The sequence below is a fragment of the Lutra lutra genome, chromosome 5 (assembly GCF_902655055.1).
Source record: "Lutra lutra chromosome 5, mLutLut1.2, whole genome shotgun sequence".
NCBI classification, from domain to species: domain Eukaryota; kingdom Metazoa; phylum Chordata; class Mammalia; order Carnivora; family Mustelidae; genus Lutra; species Lutra lutra.
The window spans coordinates 113903298-113923685 of NC_062282.1; the positions used below are offsets into that span (position 1 = coordinate 113903298).

At 34.9% G+C, this 20388-nt stretch overlaps 1 protein-coding gene across 8 annotated transcripts in view; it reads right to left on the reverse strand.

Annotated features, from left to right (window-relative positions):
• Positions 1-20388, reverse strand: part of TMEM161B (transmembrane protein 161B) — a 69277-nt gene that overhangs the window by 30808 nt on the left and 18081 nt on the right. For 3 of the 8 annotated variants that reach the window (XM_047729849.1, XM_047729847.1, XM_047729848.1), the window contains exons 2-4: positions 14653-14756; positions 2993-3076; positions 911-1008 (exon numbers count right to left, since the gene is read on the reverse strand). In XM_047729849.1, coding sequence (XP_047585805.1) covers positions 911-1008; positions 2993-3076; positions 14653-14756 — 286 coding nt within the window. Of the gene's footprint in view, positions 1-910; positions 1009-2992; positions 3077-5641; positions 5707-14652; positions 14757-20388 lie in introns of those variants that run through there. The other 5 variants (XM_047729850.1, XM_047729851.1, XM_047729856.1 and 2 more) reach the window with 5 other exon arrangements.

Sequence of the window (20388 nt, forward strand, 5' to 3'; positions counted from 1 at the left end):
TGGTTGTGATTTAACACAAGAAGGGCCAAATTACATATGATATTTATACATTACCAAAATTATTTTTTTAACATGTTATTTTTATTCCTCACTTATCAGGTAAATCATTAGTTCTCAAACCTGGTCCAAAGTCAGAACCACTAAGAGCATTTTAAAAAATATAAGTTCCCAGAACCCACTCTAGATTTACTGGATCTCCAGGGGTAGATGTGAAAAATCTTTCTTTTTAAAGAGCTGCTCAAGGGATTCTGAGGGACAGTCAGGTTTGATAGTATAGTATCATCTTAGATGCCATTCCCTTACAGGATCCAAATAATTTCATATAAATTTTATTTTAAATATAAAATCATTATAGTTATTATACAATTACAAACATTGATATACAGGGGGGAGAAAAAAAACACATAACTTATCAGAAATATCCTATGGGCAAAAGTAAATCTTGAATCAAGTTTTCTGATTCCTAATCCAGATCATTGCTCTAAAGTCACTTTCCTGTCTACTAAGCATGAGCATAAAAGTTCAGGTAATTAAAAACAAATACCCAAAAGCATTTGTGCAAGCCACACCATAAAAGGAGCAGAATGGCACTTATGGTAATAAGTCTAGAATTCAAAATACTGAAAAGTCACTGCGATCTCGACATAAAACAGAAAGTGCATAACAAACATGTAAGTCAGCCTTTCTGAAAAATGGGAAAAATAATTCTTAGTACAGGTTAAGTGAATTGAAAAAGAAATTCAATTCAAATGAAGTCATTTTGAGCTTCTAAGTTCTAAAAAAGATTTCATATTCCGTAAAATGGGCTTAATGATTAAAAACCAAACAAAAAATAGATAAAATGAAAGTACTTTCACTAGCATAGTAGGAAACTGAGATTTACAGAACACTTTACCAAGATTTCCCTTACCTAAAGTATCCACTTCTGTAACTGACTTTGTTTCTAGATGGAGATCAATATCCTTTGGAATGGTCAGTGGCTTACTTTCAATGTGACCATTATATTTCCTATAAAAATCAGACAAGTGACACAAAAAGCAAGTTACCTATACTGTTATCCAAGCGCTTGTATCAACTAATCAAAAATGGGGTGTAAATTTCACAGTATAAAAGAAGCAGAATTTTTAATATTTCATCAAAAAGGAGGTAGAACAGTCAAAGGTAGTTTTTAAAGGGAAGACTACAAAATGTGGATGTAAATTATTATGTGAGTATGCAGATTACCAAGGAAAATAGTTACCTAAATTAGTGACAAAATCTTAATTATTAGCTTAGCACTTCACCCTATTTCTCCTATTCTCCTGTGCAGATTTAAAGACAACTAATGTCTTCTCCTTTAGGTACAAGAGTAAAAGCAAATAAAAAATTAAAGAAACACCATTATGACGCAATATTTAAACATATGGAAGAAAACCTCAGAATACCTTAAAGAGGATAAAGTGGCTCCTCTGTGACATGAAATTCACTTAAGAAAGCAAAGGCAAGGAACTGGCATCTTTTCTAGTATTTCACTTCGAAACAATTTAACTATTTCTTAGGTGCAAGAACAAAAGCCAATGAAACAAAAACGCATTTCTCTTTGAAATTATCTATGTCCACACATACGTATAAAGAGACCTGTAGCTATAAACAAGTCAGAGTTGAAGAAATATATTAAGATTTATGTGTGTAAGAAATTCAGTAAGGTGAAAGGCTCATCTGGAGTTGCTTTTACTGAATCACGAATGAGGGAAATAAAAGAGTTCTTTAGGTGCACGTGTATCATTCCTAAATTTAATTTTTAAAAGACAATCACATATATATAGAAAGTAATAAACTAAGTTTCAAAAGCATTAATCACAATACCAAGAAACAATTTTCATTTATTCTGGAAAAACCTCAGTAAAAATATCAATTTATGTCAATAAACCAAACAGTAATTATTGCTACCAGGAATAAGACAGTGCCATTTTGGCATCTTTTTGTACATGTAAAGCCTTTTCTAAATAAAAACAGAAGGAGAGCTTACATTAATATTCCAATGATCTTCAAGGTATATTGGCAATGATAAGTGTAAAAGAGAATGGTAGCAAGATCAGAAAAGTCTTTTTAAAGTTTCCAATTTCATGCCAAAGAATCATGTTTAAAAAATGTTTAAAATTAAAAAAAAAAATTTAGCACTTACAAATGTATTAGCCCAGGTTAATATCATTTTTATGATACACATGAGAAATTTGGTGACTATTTTTTGTCACTGACATTTTGTAATATATCAGAATCATAGTTTCGGGTCCTAAGAAGTCCTCCCCAGCTAAGGACACTAAGGCCCATATAGAGAGGCTAATTATCATGTACTTTACTTGAGAATTCAATTCAAATAGAGATAAAAATTTTAAAGCTGGAAAGATCCTTCAAAATTACTGTTTGGTCCTTCCATTTCAACAGAGAAGACTGCTGTGGTCTATTCAGTGAGGTTTATTAGCAGGCAGTTCTCTTCATAAAGGTTTAAATGCCAATATAATTTGCAGCAAGTGAATGGTACCTACAAAATTACTCTGTCTACCCTTTCTATTTGAAAAAATAAAAAGAAGTCAACAGCACATAAATTTGCCCAATCTCATAATACGGAATAACAGCAAAACCTGGGAAATAACCCAAATCAACAGGTAAATGAGTTACAGAGTAAAAAGATGAGCTCTGGTTTTCTCCCCAGTCAACCCCCACCAAGTTCTAATATGAAGGCTATACTGTTTTCATAATTTATATACAAAGAGTAAAATTAACCATTCTTAAGTAAAATAATCACTTCTGTGCTCATATATTAAATTACTAAATACTGGGTTTTCTTAAAAGGTAATTCAAAACTATTTTATTTAGATCATGGGTTTTAATCTCAAATTTATCAAACACTCATAGCGTTATCAGTAAAAGTTCCTTTAACCAATGTACAAGATAGATTTACATAAATTGTGTCAAATACTTAAAACTTTATAAGCTCAACAATGTAACTTACCTATCTTTTCTGCTTTTCCCTTTATGCTGCTTCCCTGCAAGAATTCTTAATTCTTCTTCTGTAGGATGTTGATACCATCTTAAACTAAGAAAAAAAGAATCTTTTTAAATAAAGCAATTAAGATCACCAGAATTATTCATTTATTGTACAAATATTTATTGAGTTTCGTATTTGTGAAAACACTGAAGGGAAATATCAGGTGAAAAACTCTAATCTGAATTAAGATACTACTGCTTTTGCTTTAAAAGGCTTTTGGTTCAAATCTAGCACTTACCAAGCACTTACTAGATGCCAGACCCTGCAATGCTGTTTATAAGTATATTTCTTATAACTGACAATTATTAATATATATTAAGGCTATACAGGCCTGGCATGAACACATTAGAATTCTCCACCCATCCTTCATTTGCACAGAAGGAATTGAGAGTTGTCTTAAAAAGAATTCTCTGAATGTCCTCAAAATAAAAGTAGTCTTTGCTTTCCTTTCCTGTCCTCCCCTCCTTTAATTTAGTTGGAGAATTCTCAAACTTTATGTATACAAAAATAAGAGTAAATCGTATTTATAAAACCCTTAAAGTTAGGGCTCCAATTAACTGGGTGTATTTACCTCCACCACACCGTCAAAACACTCAAACAAATCACTTATTCCCTCTTAAGCACCCACCTGCTCATTTTCAATTTCCTGTCTCACCTGAATTTCCTATCTACCAACTACCTAAACTTGATATTCAAGTTTAATTCTCAATGTGCCCTCTCCACATATTATCATTAATTCTGTTTTTTAACTGTAGTCCTTGTCTTCCCTGCACACTCTCCTAAATACATCCCCCCCCCAACAAATGCATTCCGATTTAGTTATCTTTAGTTATCTTTCCATAATGCAAATCTTATCAAGGTAAGCACCTGTTGGAATCCTTTCCAAGAGTCTTCACAAGGTAAAGCAGTGAGGAGACAGCTAGGCAAAGACTTTGATCAAGGCCCTGTTTTTATAAAGGAGAAATATATCCCTAGTATTGCTAAACTTCCAATTTTTCAATTACAAAATCTAAATTTTTAAAATAAAATATCTCAATTAAAAAATGCTAGCAACTGATCTGCTCTTTTTGAAAATTGGCAATTTGCATAATGACTGGATATCTGATGATGTTAGGAAATTACTGTTAAAAACTTTTAGCTGTAAAAATAGGATTATAGTTATTTTTAAAAGCTCACATAAAGATATACACAGAAATATCTATGAATGAAATAATATTTGCTACAAAATAATATGTTGGGTAGAGGAGAGATGAAGGGGAACACAGATGAAACAAGTTGACCACCAGGTGTTAATTGTGATAGGTACATAGATCATTATTTTCATTATATATTCACTGTATTATTGTCTACTCTTTGCACATGTTTGAAATTTTCCACTGAAGTTAGAACACACATTGTAAGGCCCAAATATGCACAGGATTTGTGACCTGTTTCCACAGACTTTCATGATCAGACTACCTACCTTACTGGACTCACCTTCAACAACTACCTTTTTAAACATGACATTCTAGCTAACTAAATAACATCTTATTCCACAAATTTGTTCATCCCTTGATGTTTCTGCACATATTCTTCTATTTGCTTATAAACATCTATGCTCCTATCTGGCAAACATCTAATTTACCTTCTACTATTTGTAAGGCAAGTTGTCCTGTAGCATAAAAAAGAAATATATCTGGTAATTATCCCCAGTTCTTGGCAAAGAGCTTTAAAAGCCTTTGGAATTTCCTGAGTGAGAGGGGGTGTCTTTATTATGTTAACAAGGGAGCTCCTAGTGGACCTCCAGATAGTTTCAGAATGGTAGCTGGTCACCAGAAATAGCAACATGTGATTAGAGTTGGGATGTTTAGACACCTGATCTGCAGGAGATGGGGGCTAGAGATTAAGCTCAATCACACATCTAGTTATTTAAAATCATACCTATGTAATGAAATTCCGTAAAATATCATGGCAATGAAGCTCTGAGGAGCATCCTTGCTGGCCAAAACACTAATGTGCTTGGAAGGTGACATGCCCTGACTTCACAGAGAGGCCATGGAAACTGCACTTCTTCCCAAACCTATTCCTCTATCATCTTTATAACAAAACTGTAATCATAAGTATAGAACTTTCTTGAGTTCTAGTTGTTCTAGGAAATTACTGAACATGAGGGGTGTCATAGAAATGCCCCAATTTATAGCCAGTGGCCAGTTTTCAGAAGTATGGGTGGCCTGGGGATTCCAAGAACTTGCAGCTGGCATCTGAAGCCTTGGCATTCTTACAGAGAACTCTGTCTTTAACCAATGGAGTCTATGTTAACTCCAGGTAGTGTCAAAATTAAACTGCAGTTGGTATCAGACCAGTTGGATTAAAATGAAATATTCCCCTAACTGAAAGATTCTTGGGAGGAAAGATTTTATGATTTGTTTCTGTATGCTTCAAAACTAGTACAGTTACTGGCATATAGTAAGTGCTCAAAAAGGATCACCGAACCAAAATGAATTCAGTTCTCCTCATAGTTGAAAGGTTTTAAAATAAAATATTTATCCCAACCAAAAAGTCTCTAAACTGTAATTAACATGGGTGAAGAGGCACTTCCTGAAATTTCCATTTAAGTCCAGAATTTTAACTTACAGTCGATTCTTGTTATTCGCGGTAGTTATGTTCTATAAAGTCGCCGCTAACACTGAACATTGCTCCTAGGGGAAATACAGGGTTAGGTTCCTGCAAGCCTCTGGTCACAACATTTTCATCAATCAATACAAAACCTTGTTTTATGTGTGTTTATGTTTAAAGACACCTTATTTAATATATACTGTTGATTCATTAAACATTTAATTCACAGCCAACAGCACTATAACTCATGCCTAAATAAAGCTTACTTATAACAACTGTAATCTTAAATATAGTATTTTCCTGAGTTCTGTGAGTATTTCTAGCAAATTTCCTCAATAAGGCAAAGCCTTCTTGTGCTTAGGAACACTAGAAAGCCCTTCAGCACTATGCTTGGAGGCCATTTTAAACCGTGAAATCAACAAAAAGCTAAAACGTGAACAACATGATACTAAACAGACCATGAAAAGCCCACTTGTTTACGATATGAAAGGTGAAACAAGGCCTCAGCTGGGAACATGGGCACTGGGCCACTCAAATTTTTTGCCACTCTGGATATGTCTTTGAATGACCTTGAAAGCACAAGTATGAATTTGGGGGTTACAAATGAACTTCAGCAAGTACGCAGATCGCAAATACAGAATCCATGAATAAAAAGATTGAGTGCATAACATTTAGAAGACCAATTATGCAATAACTCACAAAGACTAAAATTAGTCATTTAGCTCTGAGAAATTACTAATTATTGCTAATCAATGAAAGAACTCTTAGTATAGGAAAACTTAAGTTACTTTTAGAACACTACGATAATGAGAATTTTAAGATTCTTCATTTTTTAGGACTCATTTTCTTTTTAAATACAATCAAACTTGTTTAAATCTCACTTTTGTAAATCCATTTTTCTAAAATGGATTGCACTTATTATACTTTTTATTGGGCAACTCAGGTCATCTACATCAGTAATAATTACTGTTCAAAGCTGGAACCTAAGGATGCTGGGTGCTCTTAGGGCCACTTCTCGTCTGCTACTCATGTACGATGCATTCATCCATCCATTCATTCATCACACACTTACGGAGTTCCTTAGAGCCAAGTACTCTGCTGGGCAATGGAGATTTAATCACATACAATAAAGCCAAAGTCCCTGCTTTCTTGATACTTATATTCTAGCTGGGACAAAATTTAACCAATTAAAATATAACCAAAAAAAAAAAAAAAAAAGAATCACAAATTTGGATACTACACAAAATTGGATACTATACAAAAGAACCAAACAAATGGTGAAAATGAGAGAGACAAGACTTAAGTTGTAGGTTAGGAAAATCCCTCTGAGATGACATTTACCCAGCAACCTAAAGGATGAGAAGAATGGAGGGGAACAGCATTCCAGGCAGAGAAGAGCATGTCCAAAAGCACAAAGGCATGCAAGAACACAGAACACTGCACTAACCAAAAGGCCAAAGAGGCAGTTGTAGCACATGCAAAGAGAAATGTATAAGGGAGGCTGAATAGATAAAAAGTAACAGATCATGCAAAGCCTCCTCTGTCACAGTATGGAGTTTAGATTTTATGCTAAAATAATGGTCTCAAAACAGGAGAGAGCTATAACTTGATCTGCCTTTTAGATCTCTTTTGCTGCTCTGTGAATCAGAAGCAGGCAAGAAAAAGAGATGTATTTTGGACATTGAGTCAACAGGTCTTGCTAATGGACTAAAAGGAGGAAGTGGGGAAAAAGAAGAATGAAGGGTAATCTACCCTTTTGATTTGAGGAAGATGGTAGTACATATTCTGAGATGGAGCAGAATAGGAAGAACCACGAATTTAAATATGCTGAGTTGTTAAGTATCTATGAGACATCATGTGAAAACATCAAGAGGACAACTATTTATTGGAATCTAGAGCTCAGAGATAACTTAGGGTCATTAGGTAATTGTGGTATTTATGGAATCAATAAGATCACCTAAGGGGAAAATAAAACATGGCAGAAGTCTAATAGTTAATAAGGAAGTGAAAAGTAGGGGCACCTGGGCGGCTTTGTCGGTTAAGCAGCTGCCTTTAGCTCAGGTCATGATCCCAGGGTCCTGGGATCAAGTCCTGCATCAAGCTCCCTGCTCAGTGGACAGCCTGCTTCTCCCTCTTCCTCTGCCTCCCACCCCAACTTGTGCTTGCTCTATCTCAAATAAATAAAATCTTCAAAAAAAAGGGAAGAGAAAAGTAGAGTTCACGAAGACAATTCATGTGACAAACGTTGCTGTAACAGAAAAAAGGGAAATAGGCCAAAACTAAGAAATGGACATGGAAGGGGCTTCGTGTTTTAAGGCAGAAAGGAGGCAGGCCTATGACTCTTCTCTATATATTGTTATTTTTAATAAGAGATCTTTAAAAAAAAATTATGTGTATGTGGGTGTGTGCTAACAGGAATAATCCAAAGGAAGTGAAGCAATTAATGACAAGGAAGAAAGGAAGCAGTACATGAAAGTTAGAGGAAAAGAGGTATAGTGCACGAATGCAGTAACTGGGCCCTGAGAGACAGGACACCACCTCCTCAAGCCAAAATTAAAATTTACAAACTTTTTTTTTTTTTTAAATAAAGATGGGTTGCACATTAACCAGGGCTGTGGGTTTAGTGGTGAGAAAATGATTGTGGGGCTCTGGTTTCAAGAGCTGAGCCTGAGGCAGGCATACACAGTATTTGAGGAGAAAGATTTAGAGTTGAAAGCTGCCTGAGAAGTGGAGGAGACAAAGACTGGCAGGCAGCATGGAATAGCTAAGGTCTGAAAGTCCAAAGTAAAATTCAGAAGTACAGTTGCACAGTTTTCCTTAACAGACAATGATTCATACATAGCTGGATTCCATACCATGTGCTTCCCATGTTCTAGACACTTTAAGCTCTGGTCTCAGTTTTTAGCCTTTTCTTTTGCTATTAGTGGTATGTCTATTTTAGCAAAATAACTTGCAATGTGCTTATAACTGCTGCACCATGCCTTTCTAATATGGGCTTGGAAGACATATGAAAGCTAATTAGCTTTAGATTCTATGTAGCAGTTAATAAGAATGGTTACAAAAATACAATTAGAGAAACATGTTTTGTGTTAGTGTTACAAAATTGCACATACAATATCATTACAACCATGACAAGAACCTATGAACAGAAAAGATTAGAAGGAAATACAACAAAATCTACACAGTGATTATCTTTAGCTGATGAGAATATAGTTCATTACCTCTTATTTTTCCTTCTCATCAATTTATTATCTTTTTCTATATCACAGGCATATATTGTTTGAAATAGAGAAAAAAAAACTTTAAAATAAAAAGTATTAAGAGGATATCACTAAAAAACTGAACTTCTTACATTTAAGTTAAATGCATTAATATCAGGGTATTTTATGACATGTACCTGGCTATTCAGTGGCTTTGTTCACCTATGTTCAAGTTGTCAGCAGTGTCTCAGATAATAAAGCCAACCTGGTGTTCCTGGTGTTCACTAAATCACTGAAATAATTTTTTACTACTTTTCTTATATAAGCCTCTTACATAAAATACCATCAGACTATAACTTTTCTTACTAAAGTTCAATAGCACTGAAAATATAGGTATCAGAAAATACAGAATGCATTGACCCAGACTCTTCAAAAAATAAATAAATAAATAAAAAGCAATGTCATTTAAAGCAAACCACTTTAAAATTTTTCAAAAGTAAAAATTTCAGAAATTTACAATGGTAATCTAAACATGAATAGAGAAAAGCTTAGTACTGAGAGCAAGTTAAAAAGATCTTAATACATAAATAATTATACAAAACTATTTCAAAACACACGTCACTATAGATACTTCCTTTTTTTATTTATTTTTTATTTTTTACTTTTTTATTATGTTCAGCTAGCTAGCATATAGTACATCATGAGTTTTTTGATGTAGTAGTGTTCAATGAACTATAGACACTCTCAGTCTTCATTCTAAGTCTCAGTAATTGTAACAAGTGAAAAAAAAATTAGAGAAAAAAAATCACTTAAAACCTAGAAAAGCTTTCAGCACAAATAACTAAAATATCACTATATATACACACTCTCGTTATTTACTGGAAACTTTACTAGAACAGCACGGCATTCTGGAACTAGATGGAAGTTAAGAGGACTAAAGGCAAGGAGAGCAAGGACTCAGGCATTCCATAAGGGTGGTAGCTGACAATTTAAACTTTCCCTTGGGTCTTAGGTCCCACCTACTGTGCATTTGAATAGTAGGTTTCTCTCACCAAAGGGAACTTGCAGATTCTTGGATCAGGCAACATGCAAAAGAGACAGGCAAAAAGAATTAGAGCAACTGAATATGAAGGTGTTGCATGCCATTTACTCAATATAGTATGAGACAAAATCAGAATAAATCCAACCATAACATGTTTCCAGTGAGGAACATATGATAAGAAGTAGCAGATCAAAGTGAGAGCCTCGGGAGATAAAGGGGTAAAGAAGAATGCAGGTTTAAACTAAACAATCAATGAGATGGAAAGCAGGTCAGCAAAGAAGCTAGTACAGAGGGGGGAAAAAAAAAGGCAAAATCCTACTTCCTCATGCAAAACCCACTATTCAAATGTACAAAGAATGTAACCTATCACTTACCTCTCCATGAAAAGAGGGGCCAAGCAAACTTCAAAACAAAAAGGAACTTTAATTACAATAGAAAGTAGAGAATTCTTTGGCTACTATACAGTGGTATGCTGGACATGATTAAAAAAAAAACATCTCTGGATGATCTGAGCAACTGTTAGAAGTGTTCTTTATGTTAGGGACAGCAGTTTACACTAAAGGTACAAAGAAACCAACTTCCCATGGTTTTTCCTCCCTTTGGGGAAAGAGGGAGGAATGGAACAGTGAGAGCAGTAGACTCCTCACAGTTGCTTTTCAACGTTAGTAATAGATGCTCACAGGTTACAGAAGAAGAGATTTTGTTACCTAAGTTCTTGTTAAAGCAGAATCCCGTCAACAAAATCTGACAGTCACATAAAAAGGCATATAAAAAAGGAGAACTAAGAACCTTTTTGAGAAGAAAAATATTTTTCTAGTAAAGAAAACTGGAAGAATGGAATACAAAATATTTATTATTTAGTAATGTGGTATAACTTTAATTTCAAATAGTGAGGTGAGAGGTATAATTTGAACAGATGATATTTTTTAAACTCTACTTCACACTAATCACATCTGTGGTCATTAAACTCAATGTTGAGGTGCCTTTTCATTCAAAATAAAAGGTGGCTACACAGTCACAGAAAAGCCAGAATACACTAAGCAAAGACAAATCATATACCAACTACATATAACCTGAAGGACAGTTTATACATGGCTAAGTACCACTAGGAACAGAAGGTAGAAAAAAAAAAAAAATCTTAAATAAATTACTCTGTTAACTGCCAAAAGAAATCATAGTAATGGTAGAAAAGTTCACCACCACCAAATTCCAAACTCTGTTCTAGAGTTGATGAGCAGCCATACATTAAATAAATACTATACTGTGAACTGAACTTCATGATAAGAAGCCTAGATCTGTTTCATTTACTCATGAATACGAGTAAAGTTAAAACTTGTTTTTTCATCTATAAACACATCACTTGCAGCAGAGAAGGACCAGACACCAATCTTACTTTTACTCGCTAGGTACAATGACAACTGAATTCCCAGATTCCCTTGCACTTTGGCCTGGAGTCACAGGGCCCCAGTGTATGCAATGCAGGCAGAACTGATAGATCGATTTCTAAGCTTGGCCCCTTGAATCACCTGAAAGATCCACAGTCTACTTCCTTTAGCTGCCAAGTGACACAGCATCTATAACACAAGATTCCAAGGTAGCAGGAAGAACAAAAGAGCCAACAAGTCTGAAAAAGCGTAGACTCCCTCAGTCACCACTTTAAGAACAGCTGAATCCTTAAAATATCATTTCATGAAGAATCTACCTGGAGAGCTGCCCAATCCCTTCCTGAATCTCCCATCTGACCATGATTCCCACCTAGGCAAATGGAATGAGAAACTAAGTTCAGACACTGAGATTTCTGAGGCCTTAACATATCCCAAACACATGCCCTCTCCTACCTAGTTCAGTGTACAGATCCAAATGGGATAACAGACATAAAAATTTTTATCAGTATTAAGTTTTGTAATAGTGTAAAAGCAATATTAACTAAGCCAGGTTAACAACTAGTTTAAAAAAAGGAAAAAACTAGAGATATACAACACTAACAGCAATATCTATTATTTAACAAGAGCTAGGAAACTAGTTAATTTTTTTATATTAAAAATCAACAAGCTGCTGGGGTGCCTGGATGGCTCAGTCACTGGGCATTTGCCTTCGGCTCAGGTCATGATTCCAGGGTCCTAGGATCCAGCCCTGCAACTGGGCTCCCCGCTCAGTGGGGAGCCTGCTTCCCCCTCTCCCACTCCCTCTGCTTGTATTCCCTTTCTCACTGTGTCTCTATCAAATAAATAAAATCTTTAAAAAAAATAAATAATAAATCAACAAGCTGCTAATATAAAAGCAAAACTGTTTATTCCTTCAAGGTATGACTTCTTCAAGTAAATGGCGGGAGGCTTACTCATTAAGTAAGCATTATAAAAATCCAATGGCACTTTAACCTTCCATTCCAAAAAGACACAGACTGATGAGAGATATGGACATAAATTTATGACACAAAAAGACAAGCCGTATTTTAAGAAAAATATTTATTTACAATATGAAGATATGACACTAGTGGAACAAATATTAGGACAATAGAAACAGAACCTAAAAACATGTCTCTTCTGTCATACTCATGATTAAGCTATCATGGAATCTACACATCTATTCACTTGAATAGTCCTATTCAATAGTTCCATTCAATATAGTCACTCCCAAGCCATGAGCCTCATCCCCTAATTCCTTTAGACATTTTACAGACGATAAAGAATGCCCTCAGATCTTTCTCTTTCTTAAACTCAACAGCATCATATGATTTAAAACGCAAATGGTCATTTCTGATCAATATTTTTACATGAGCAATTTAGAAGGCATTTTACATTTTATTAATATTAAAACAGTATAATTTCATAACATAAAAGGGTGATATAATAATAATTATGCCAAAAGGATAAAATCAATGATCATATTCAACAGGTTGGCAACAACATTTAGCAATTTGACTTCATGACCTAAAAATTTCAGGATTAACATTAAAAACAGACAGATGATCTTAAAAACACAAAACAAAACAGGAAATGAAATTAATTATGGCAGAAAAGTTAACTATTACTAAAAAATTCTGATTGCTATCCCTAGGACCTGATTTGGAATTAGAAACAGCACTAATTAACACTAAAGTTAATCTGTTCACAAAAGCAAATCAGTATCACAAAAAATTACCAAATTCATGTTTATATTTTGGGCTGAACTCCCCCCTCAAATTAGTAGTATGTATATTTATTAAACTGTCTTATCAAAAAATAAAGATTTTAATTATAATAAGTAATTCCAATATTAACAAAGAAAAGAATTCAGTTTTCAATCTCTGAAGTTTTAGTTTTTACTGGTAAATGTAGGTTTTATAAACAAATGGAAAGCAGATAATGTAAGAACATGGAAATTGAAACAAGTCTGCCCAGATCTTTAGAGCCAGTAAGAGATCTGGAAGTCTCACTGGAGACTCATCATAGAGTCTATAAACATTAAATTCTCGGTAGAAAACAAGTTATGACCTTAACATATTTTTTATCTAGTTCATTAATTCAGATTCCATTTATTTAGAATGTATGATAATTTGCCTGGCTGATATTTATCTTTTCATGAATTATTTGATCAGCAAAAAAGTAAACAAGACTACATATAGGGCATAGGAGTACACAGTTAAAAACTAGTTGCAGGTGACTGATTTTTCTCTAATAAATAACTCTTGATAGAGGATTTCACCTTCACTGAAACTTTAGTCATTATTTACTTTGCTAATAAAACATGTTTTTAAGCAGCTGTTCTCTTATTCCGTATATGTGTGTGTGGTCAAAAAAATTTAAGCAGTCCAAATAATATTTTTCTATATCTAAACAATATGAAAAAAGTATGAAGCATAAAGAATATTAAACTAGAAAACAAATTCTAACGGAAATTTAAGCTTTGTGGATAGAATGGCCTTGAACTAATAATAAAGGCTTATTATTTGTCTTGCAGTGTGTGAAATCATTAGGAGAATAAGAGCTATCCATTGTTTTCTAAGTTCGAAAGGTCTAAACAAAAGAAAATGGACCTACAAATTAGTAAACAGAATTTGGTTATTTACTGGGATGAATAATCAGAATAAAACTATAGACATGGTACCAAAACTGTAATTTCCCTTTCATAATTGCACAGGATTTTGACAAGCAGTTCTATATGCAATTTTCCTGCATTTATGTCATAGCCCCTAAATTCAACATCTTTACTTTCAATTTTATTATTTTATTGTACAAATATCAGCAAGGAAACTGAGCTCCTTTGTGGAAGGACTGGGAATAGTAAGTAGTAAGCTTATAGTGCAGTACACATAATTAAAACCATAAAAAGTAACTTTGCTCTCTCCTTGTCAAGTTAAAGTTTAAAATTCTTTGCAGTAGAACAAAGAACTCCTAATTCTTATAATAAACTCTCAACTGAGTCACCAATAGTAGAACACATACTCTCAGTCATTTTTCCAGCAACAGTGAAAATACTTAAACACTTCAATTTATAGTTTCATCCTCTTGTTGGCCAATGTTTTAAGAAGGTAACTACAGAAAAGTTATTTGGTATTTTCATTGGCCATGGATAAAAGTGGATAGGAGGGAGGAGTGAATTATTCACCATGATCCAATTACCTTTATACTAAAAAAATAAAATATCAATATCTCAAGTAAGAAAAAGAAGGAAGCTAAATTCTTCTCATAACGTTCCTTTTGTCATGTTTTTAAAAAAATAGGAATTCATACTTAATTGAACTGACTTCTGGGAAGTCAATCAGCCCGAGATTTGAATATGACACAATCAGCCTATCTTTGCCTTACCTGCCATTACAGAGTAGCCATCTGGCAAGAGAATAGTGAGGTATAATCTTCTGCATGACACTGGCCATCACCATGGTAACGACCAGCTGTATACCTATCACACCCTGTATAAAACAAACAAACAAAACAAGTTTAACAAAGAATAAATTTAAATTTGACGACAGTGGTGGAAACCTTTCTATATACATTCTGAAAATTATACCTTAAAAAACCATGAGTTTACTAATAAAATACATACTATTCTGGCTTTTTTTTTTTTTTAAAGATTTTACTTATTTTTTGATAGAGATCACAAGTAGGCAGAGCAGCAGGCAGAGAGAGAGGGAGAAGCAGACTCCCTGCTGAGCAGAGAGCCCAATGCAGGGCTCCATCCCAGGACCCTGGGATCATGACCTGAGCCGAAGGCAGAGGCTTTAACCCACTGAGCCATCGAGGTGCCCCATTCTGGCATTTAAACATTCAAGACCACATGTTGAAACTTAAGACATCTAATCTCATAATCCTGTACAAATTACCAAAGGATAACATCTATGTTAATACAAGTTAAATGAGTTAGCATGCACATTTAAAATTAATTTCCAAGAAACTTTTCTCCATTATTTAAGGGTATCAAAATGAAGTGAAAAGTAGTGACTGTTTTCATCTTTCTCCAAACTTACTCTATTTAACACATTTAAAACACTAGTTTGGCAAGCTTTAAAAGGAGTATGCCCTACCTTTTACTTCTAAGTTGGTACTGACAATTAATGAATAGCAAATGATTAAAGAACATTAACTATAGTAAATATAATGACAGAATCGGCCTGTAAGTCACTAGAAAAAAAAAATTCACTCGTGATGTCATCACCAACTTTCAATGGGTAGGCATTCAACAATGTCCAAAAACCTTACTTTCATTAATGAATTTTACTTTCATTAATCCCTGCCTGTTCTCAACTAACTCACTCAAAACCTTCTGCCCACTCCTTATACCTTCTATCTCCCTCAAACTTCTAACTCTCCACTCAGTAGAGGACATCTTGAACTTCACAAAGAAAATATGTATCACTGGGGCACATGGGTGGTTCAGTCAGGGAAGCATCAGACTCTTGATTTCATCTCAGATCATGATCTCAGGATTGTGAGATTGAGCCCCAGGTGGGGCTCCCTGCTCAGCAGGGAGCCTGCCCACGATTCTCTCTTCCCCTCTGACCCTCCCATCCTACTCTCAAATAAATAAATCTTAAAGAAAGAAAGAAAGGAAAAGAAAAGAAAAGAAACACCATCAAATGGGAACTCTCACTTGCTACCAACAAGCTCACAATCACTTGTATCTGTACCCATCTTTTCCTGCACCCTCTAGAAATAATGGAACATCTTCTATACAAATCCCTGCATCTGTGCTTCAGAGTCTATCCTCTTGATTTTCAGGAACCTCAATTACTGAATAGTTTACTTACTATATTTTCTTTAATCTCTTCTGTGTCTGAATCCTTCCTACCAGCATTGTAGCATCTGTATGTCTCTCATCTTTCTGCAATAAAACAATACTTTTCCCTCATTTTATAGCCCTCTTCCTTCATACTCACAGCTACTTGATAAAAGACTTGTTTTCACTATTTCTATGTTCTCATGCCCCCACACAGTCCTTATTTGACTTGTGCTTCAGCCCATTCCACTGAAACATCTACCATCAAGATCACTTCATCTTGCAAAATTACTTTCCTTATTTTAAATCACAGCACTATCCCACAACGTCTACCACATGCCTTGCTTTACTCACAGCATGAAAAACAATTCTTCATACTCCTCTTTGCTAGCTCTTTCCTCTATCCAAGCAGTCCAAAAATAAAGTTGAATTCCTACCTCAAACCTATTATACCAAAAAAGTCCATAGAAAATATAAAAGTGTTTAAAAAGAAGCAGTACAGTGTACAGGCTTAAGAACACGGATTCTAGACCCAAGCTGCCTGGGAAAGAATCAGCCATCTACTACTTGCATGACTTTTCACAAGTTACTTAAACATTTTGTACTTCTGTCTCCTATAAAATAAAGCTACTAATTCAACCTACCTAACGTGGTTAGGGATTATGCCTAACACAGAGTAAGCTCAATATGTATTATTACTATTTGTTGTTAATGTCATTGTTATTACTACTATTGTAGGATAACTCTTTTAAAGTTTTTAATTCTATAAGACAACTTTTTAAATTTCAAGACAGAGAATAAATATCATAAAATGACAAGTCTCCTAAGTGATAAAAAACCAAAAAGTAAGTTGAAAAAAATCACACTTCATTAATTATAATGAACTGTTCAACTGACTGTTCATCACTATAATAAATGTACTACTGCGGAGTGAACCAGTGATGGGGGCGGGGGGATCACTGGGGGGGTGGTTAAACATGTACAAGGAAAGGGTATACAGGAACTCTCTTGTACTTTCCATTAATTTTGCTGTGAACCAAAAACTGCTTTCAAAAATAAACTTCATTAATTAAAAAAATCAAATTTCTGTAAGAGAGAACAATATAATGTCAAATGACTAACTGGGAAAGGCATTTGTAACTCACATCACAAAGGGATTACTTCCTTATATTATAAATAGAGTTCTCATGAATCAACTACAGTAGTCCCCCCTCCCCCTCCCACCCACCCCCCCCATTCTGTGGGAGATGTTCCAAGACCCCCTATGAATATCTAAAACCTTGGATAGTATCAAATCCTATATACACAATGTTTTTTTTTTTCCTTTGAGCTTTTTCTTTTTAAAAAAATTTAAGCTTAATTAATATATAATGTAGTATTGGTTTCAGAGGTAGTTTAGTGAGTCATCGGTCTTATATAACACCCAGTGCTCATCACATCACATGTCCTCCTTAATATCCATCACTCACTTTCCCCATCCCTCCACCGCCCCCCCTCCAGCAACCCTCAGTTTGTTTCCTATGATTAAGTCTCTTATGGTTTGTCTCTCTCTCTGATTTTGTCTTTATTTTTCCTCTCTTCCCCTATGCTGCTGTTTTTTCTTAAATTCCACATATGAGTGCGATCACATAATTGTCTTTCTGACTGACGTATTTCGCTTAGCATAATACCCTCTAGTTCCATCCACGTCATTGCAAGTGGCCAGATCTGATTTTTTTTTTGATGGCTGAGTAGTATTCCATTGTACATATATGTTACATCTTCTTTAACCATTCATCTGTTGATGGACATCTGGGCTCTTTCCATAGTTTAGCTACTGTGGACATTGCTGCTATAAACACTGGGGTGTACATGCCCCTTTGGATCACTACATTTGTATCTTTGGGGTAAATATCCAGTAGTGTGATTGCTGGGTCGTAGGGTAGCTCTATTTTCAACTTTCTGAGGAACCTCCATACTGTTTTCCATAGTGTGTGCACCAGCTTACATTCCCACCAACAGTGTAAAAGGGGAATCCTTTTTCCACATCCTCACCAACGTCTGTTGTTTCCTGACTTGTTAATTTTAACTATTGTGACTGGTGTAAGGTGGTATCTCATTGTGGTTTTGATTTGTATTTCCCTCACGCTAAGTGATGTTGAACATTTTCTCACACACGGTGTTTTTTTCTATACATACATACCTACAATAAAGCTTAATTTATAAATTAGGTTCAATAAGAGATTAACAATTGTTAATAACAAAAAAGAACAATTAAAATGACATACTGTAATATAAGTTAAATGAATGTGTTTTCTGTCAGAAGATATCTTATTATTCTATAGTCATCCTACATGATTAGATGAAATGAGATGAATGTCCCAGGCATTGTGACACAGTATTAGATTACTACTGACCTTCTGTTGGTATGTCAGAAGGAGAACCATCTGCTTCCAGACCATGGTTGACAGCAAGCAACTGAAACCATGGAAAGGAAAACCAAGGATGGTAGGCTGGGGGAGGGGGATGGCGGGTAACTACTATACTAAAAGACCAAATGCCTAATTAAAAAATGAGGAAAAAACATGAACAGACAGTCCCCCCCCCCCCCAAAACAAGTAAAAATGGCTCTTAAACAGGACTGCTTTTAAAATGCTTTTGAAACCTGCCTTAACCCTGGTTTTTACTGTGGATATTTTACTACCTTAAATTCTACCAATTGGGTTAAAGTTCAGACCACTTTTATATTCACCTAACATCAAAGGTTACATTTTTTAAATAAAATCTTTAAAAAAAAAAAAAGGTTACATTTTTACCTTTCTACTTTCACATTTCCTATCACTTGAATTTACTATCCTATTTTCTGTGTAGTTTGTGATAGAAGTTCTGCAATCTCCATACAATGAATGCCATTACAAAGAACTTTCTCAGGCAGAACAAGGCCAAGAAATATATTAACGAGTATGTCAGAAGGTTGGTCTATTTGAGATTATAGACGTAAAAGCAGAAGATAAGTTTTTAGTCAGGAAAGTTTTGTGGACAAAGTGAATCTCAGTCTAGTCTTTAAAGCAATAAGTGATAGTATCACAGAATCTTCAAGGTCATCTTGTATAATCTCTCACCAACATATACACCAATTTATTAGAGTGTAAGCTCCTTAATAGCAGAAATCATATCTCAGTCATATCTAATAAATGTTACAGGCATTAAATAGCATTTCAGAAAGACCAATATGGAAAATATATATGATGAAATGCGATGAACTGGGGAAGAAAAGAGATTTTGTTCAACTCTCTCCTCTTATTCCAAATCACTAAGCATGATACCACTGATAGACACAGTATGGAAGATGTAAATCACATGAAGGTAAAAAACAAAAATCAGCAAACTGGTTTGATTAAAATGAGGAATATCAACTAGGTTTTTACAATGACCCAGACCAGATATAACGAACCTTTAAATTACAGCGGTTATCAGGTGCCTGGGCGGCTGAGTCAGTTAAGTGTCTGCCTTCAGTTCAGGTCATGATCCCAGAGTCCTGGGATAGAGCCCACATTGGGCATCCTGCTCAGTGGGGAGCCTGCTTCTTCCTTTCCCTCCCTGTACTGCTCCCAGGACCCTGGGATCATGACCTGAGCTAAAGAGAGCCACTTAACCAACTGAGCCACCCAGGTGCCCCAAATATTTCTCATTTTTAATTAGTGAGAATGATGAAATAAATCTGACCATAAACAACCATATATTTCAAAACAGAAAACTGTTAAAACTGTGCAGAGATGTAGTGAGGTTACAAAGTCCAACATGGCTGAAGACTCAAACACAGCCATATGGATCAGTGATTCAAGTAGCCTTAATGCTTTTATTAATGTATCAAGACAATAACTTGACCAAAGAGATGGTTTCAGTCTAAATTCATTGCCCCTAGGCCCTGATTATCTTGATAACTAGAACTGAGAAAAGTCATTTAGGAAATAGCTTTTTTTTTTTTTTTAAAGATTTTATTTATTTATTTGACAGAGATCACAAGTAGGCAGAGAGGCAGGCAGAGAGAGGAGGAAGCAGGCTCCCTGCTGAGCAGAGAGTCCGATGTGGGACTCGATCCCAGGACCCTGGGATCATGACCTAAGCCGAAGGCAGAGTCTTTAACCCACCGAGCCACCCAGGCACCCCTAGGAAATAGCTCTTAAGCACCCAAGAAAGGTGAAACATGAGGGCAACTTAGATTTCAACCTTTCCGTATCAATTAACCTGAGGCCATGAAGAGCAAGACAAAGTTATTTGCCTTTAAGTCTCTAGAAGAACAATCATTTCGGTTTTTGTCAGTAATCATTTCTGGGTTAAGTTAAAAA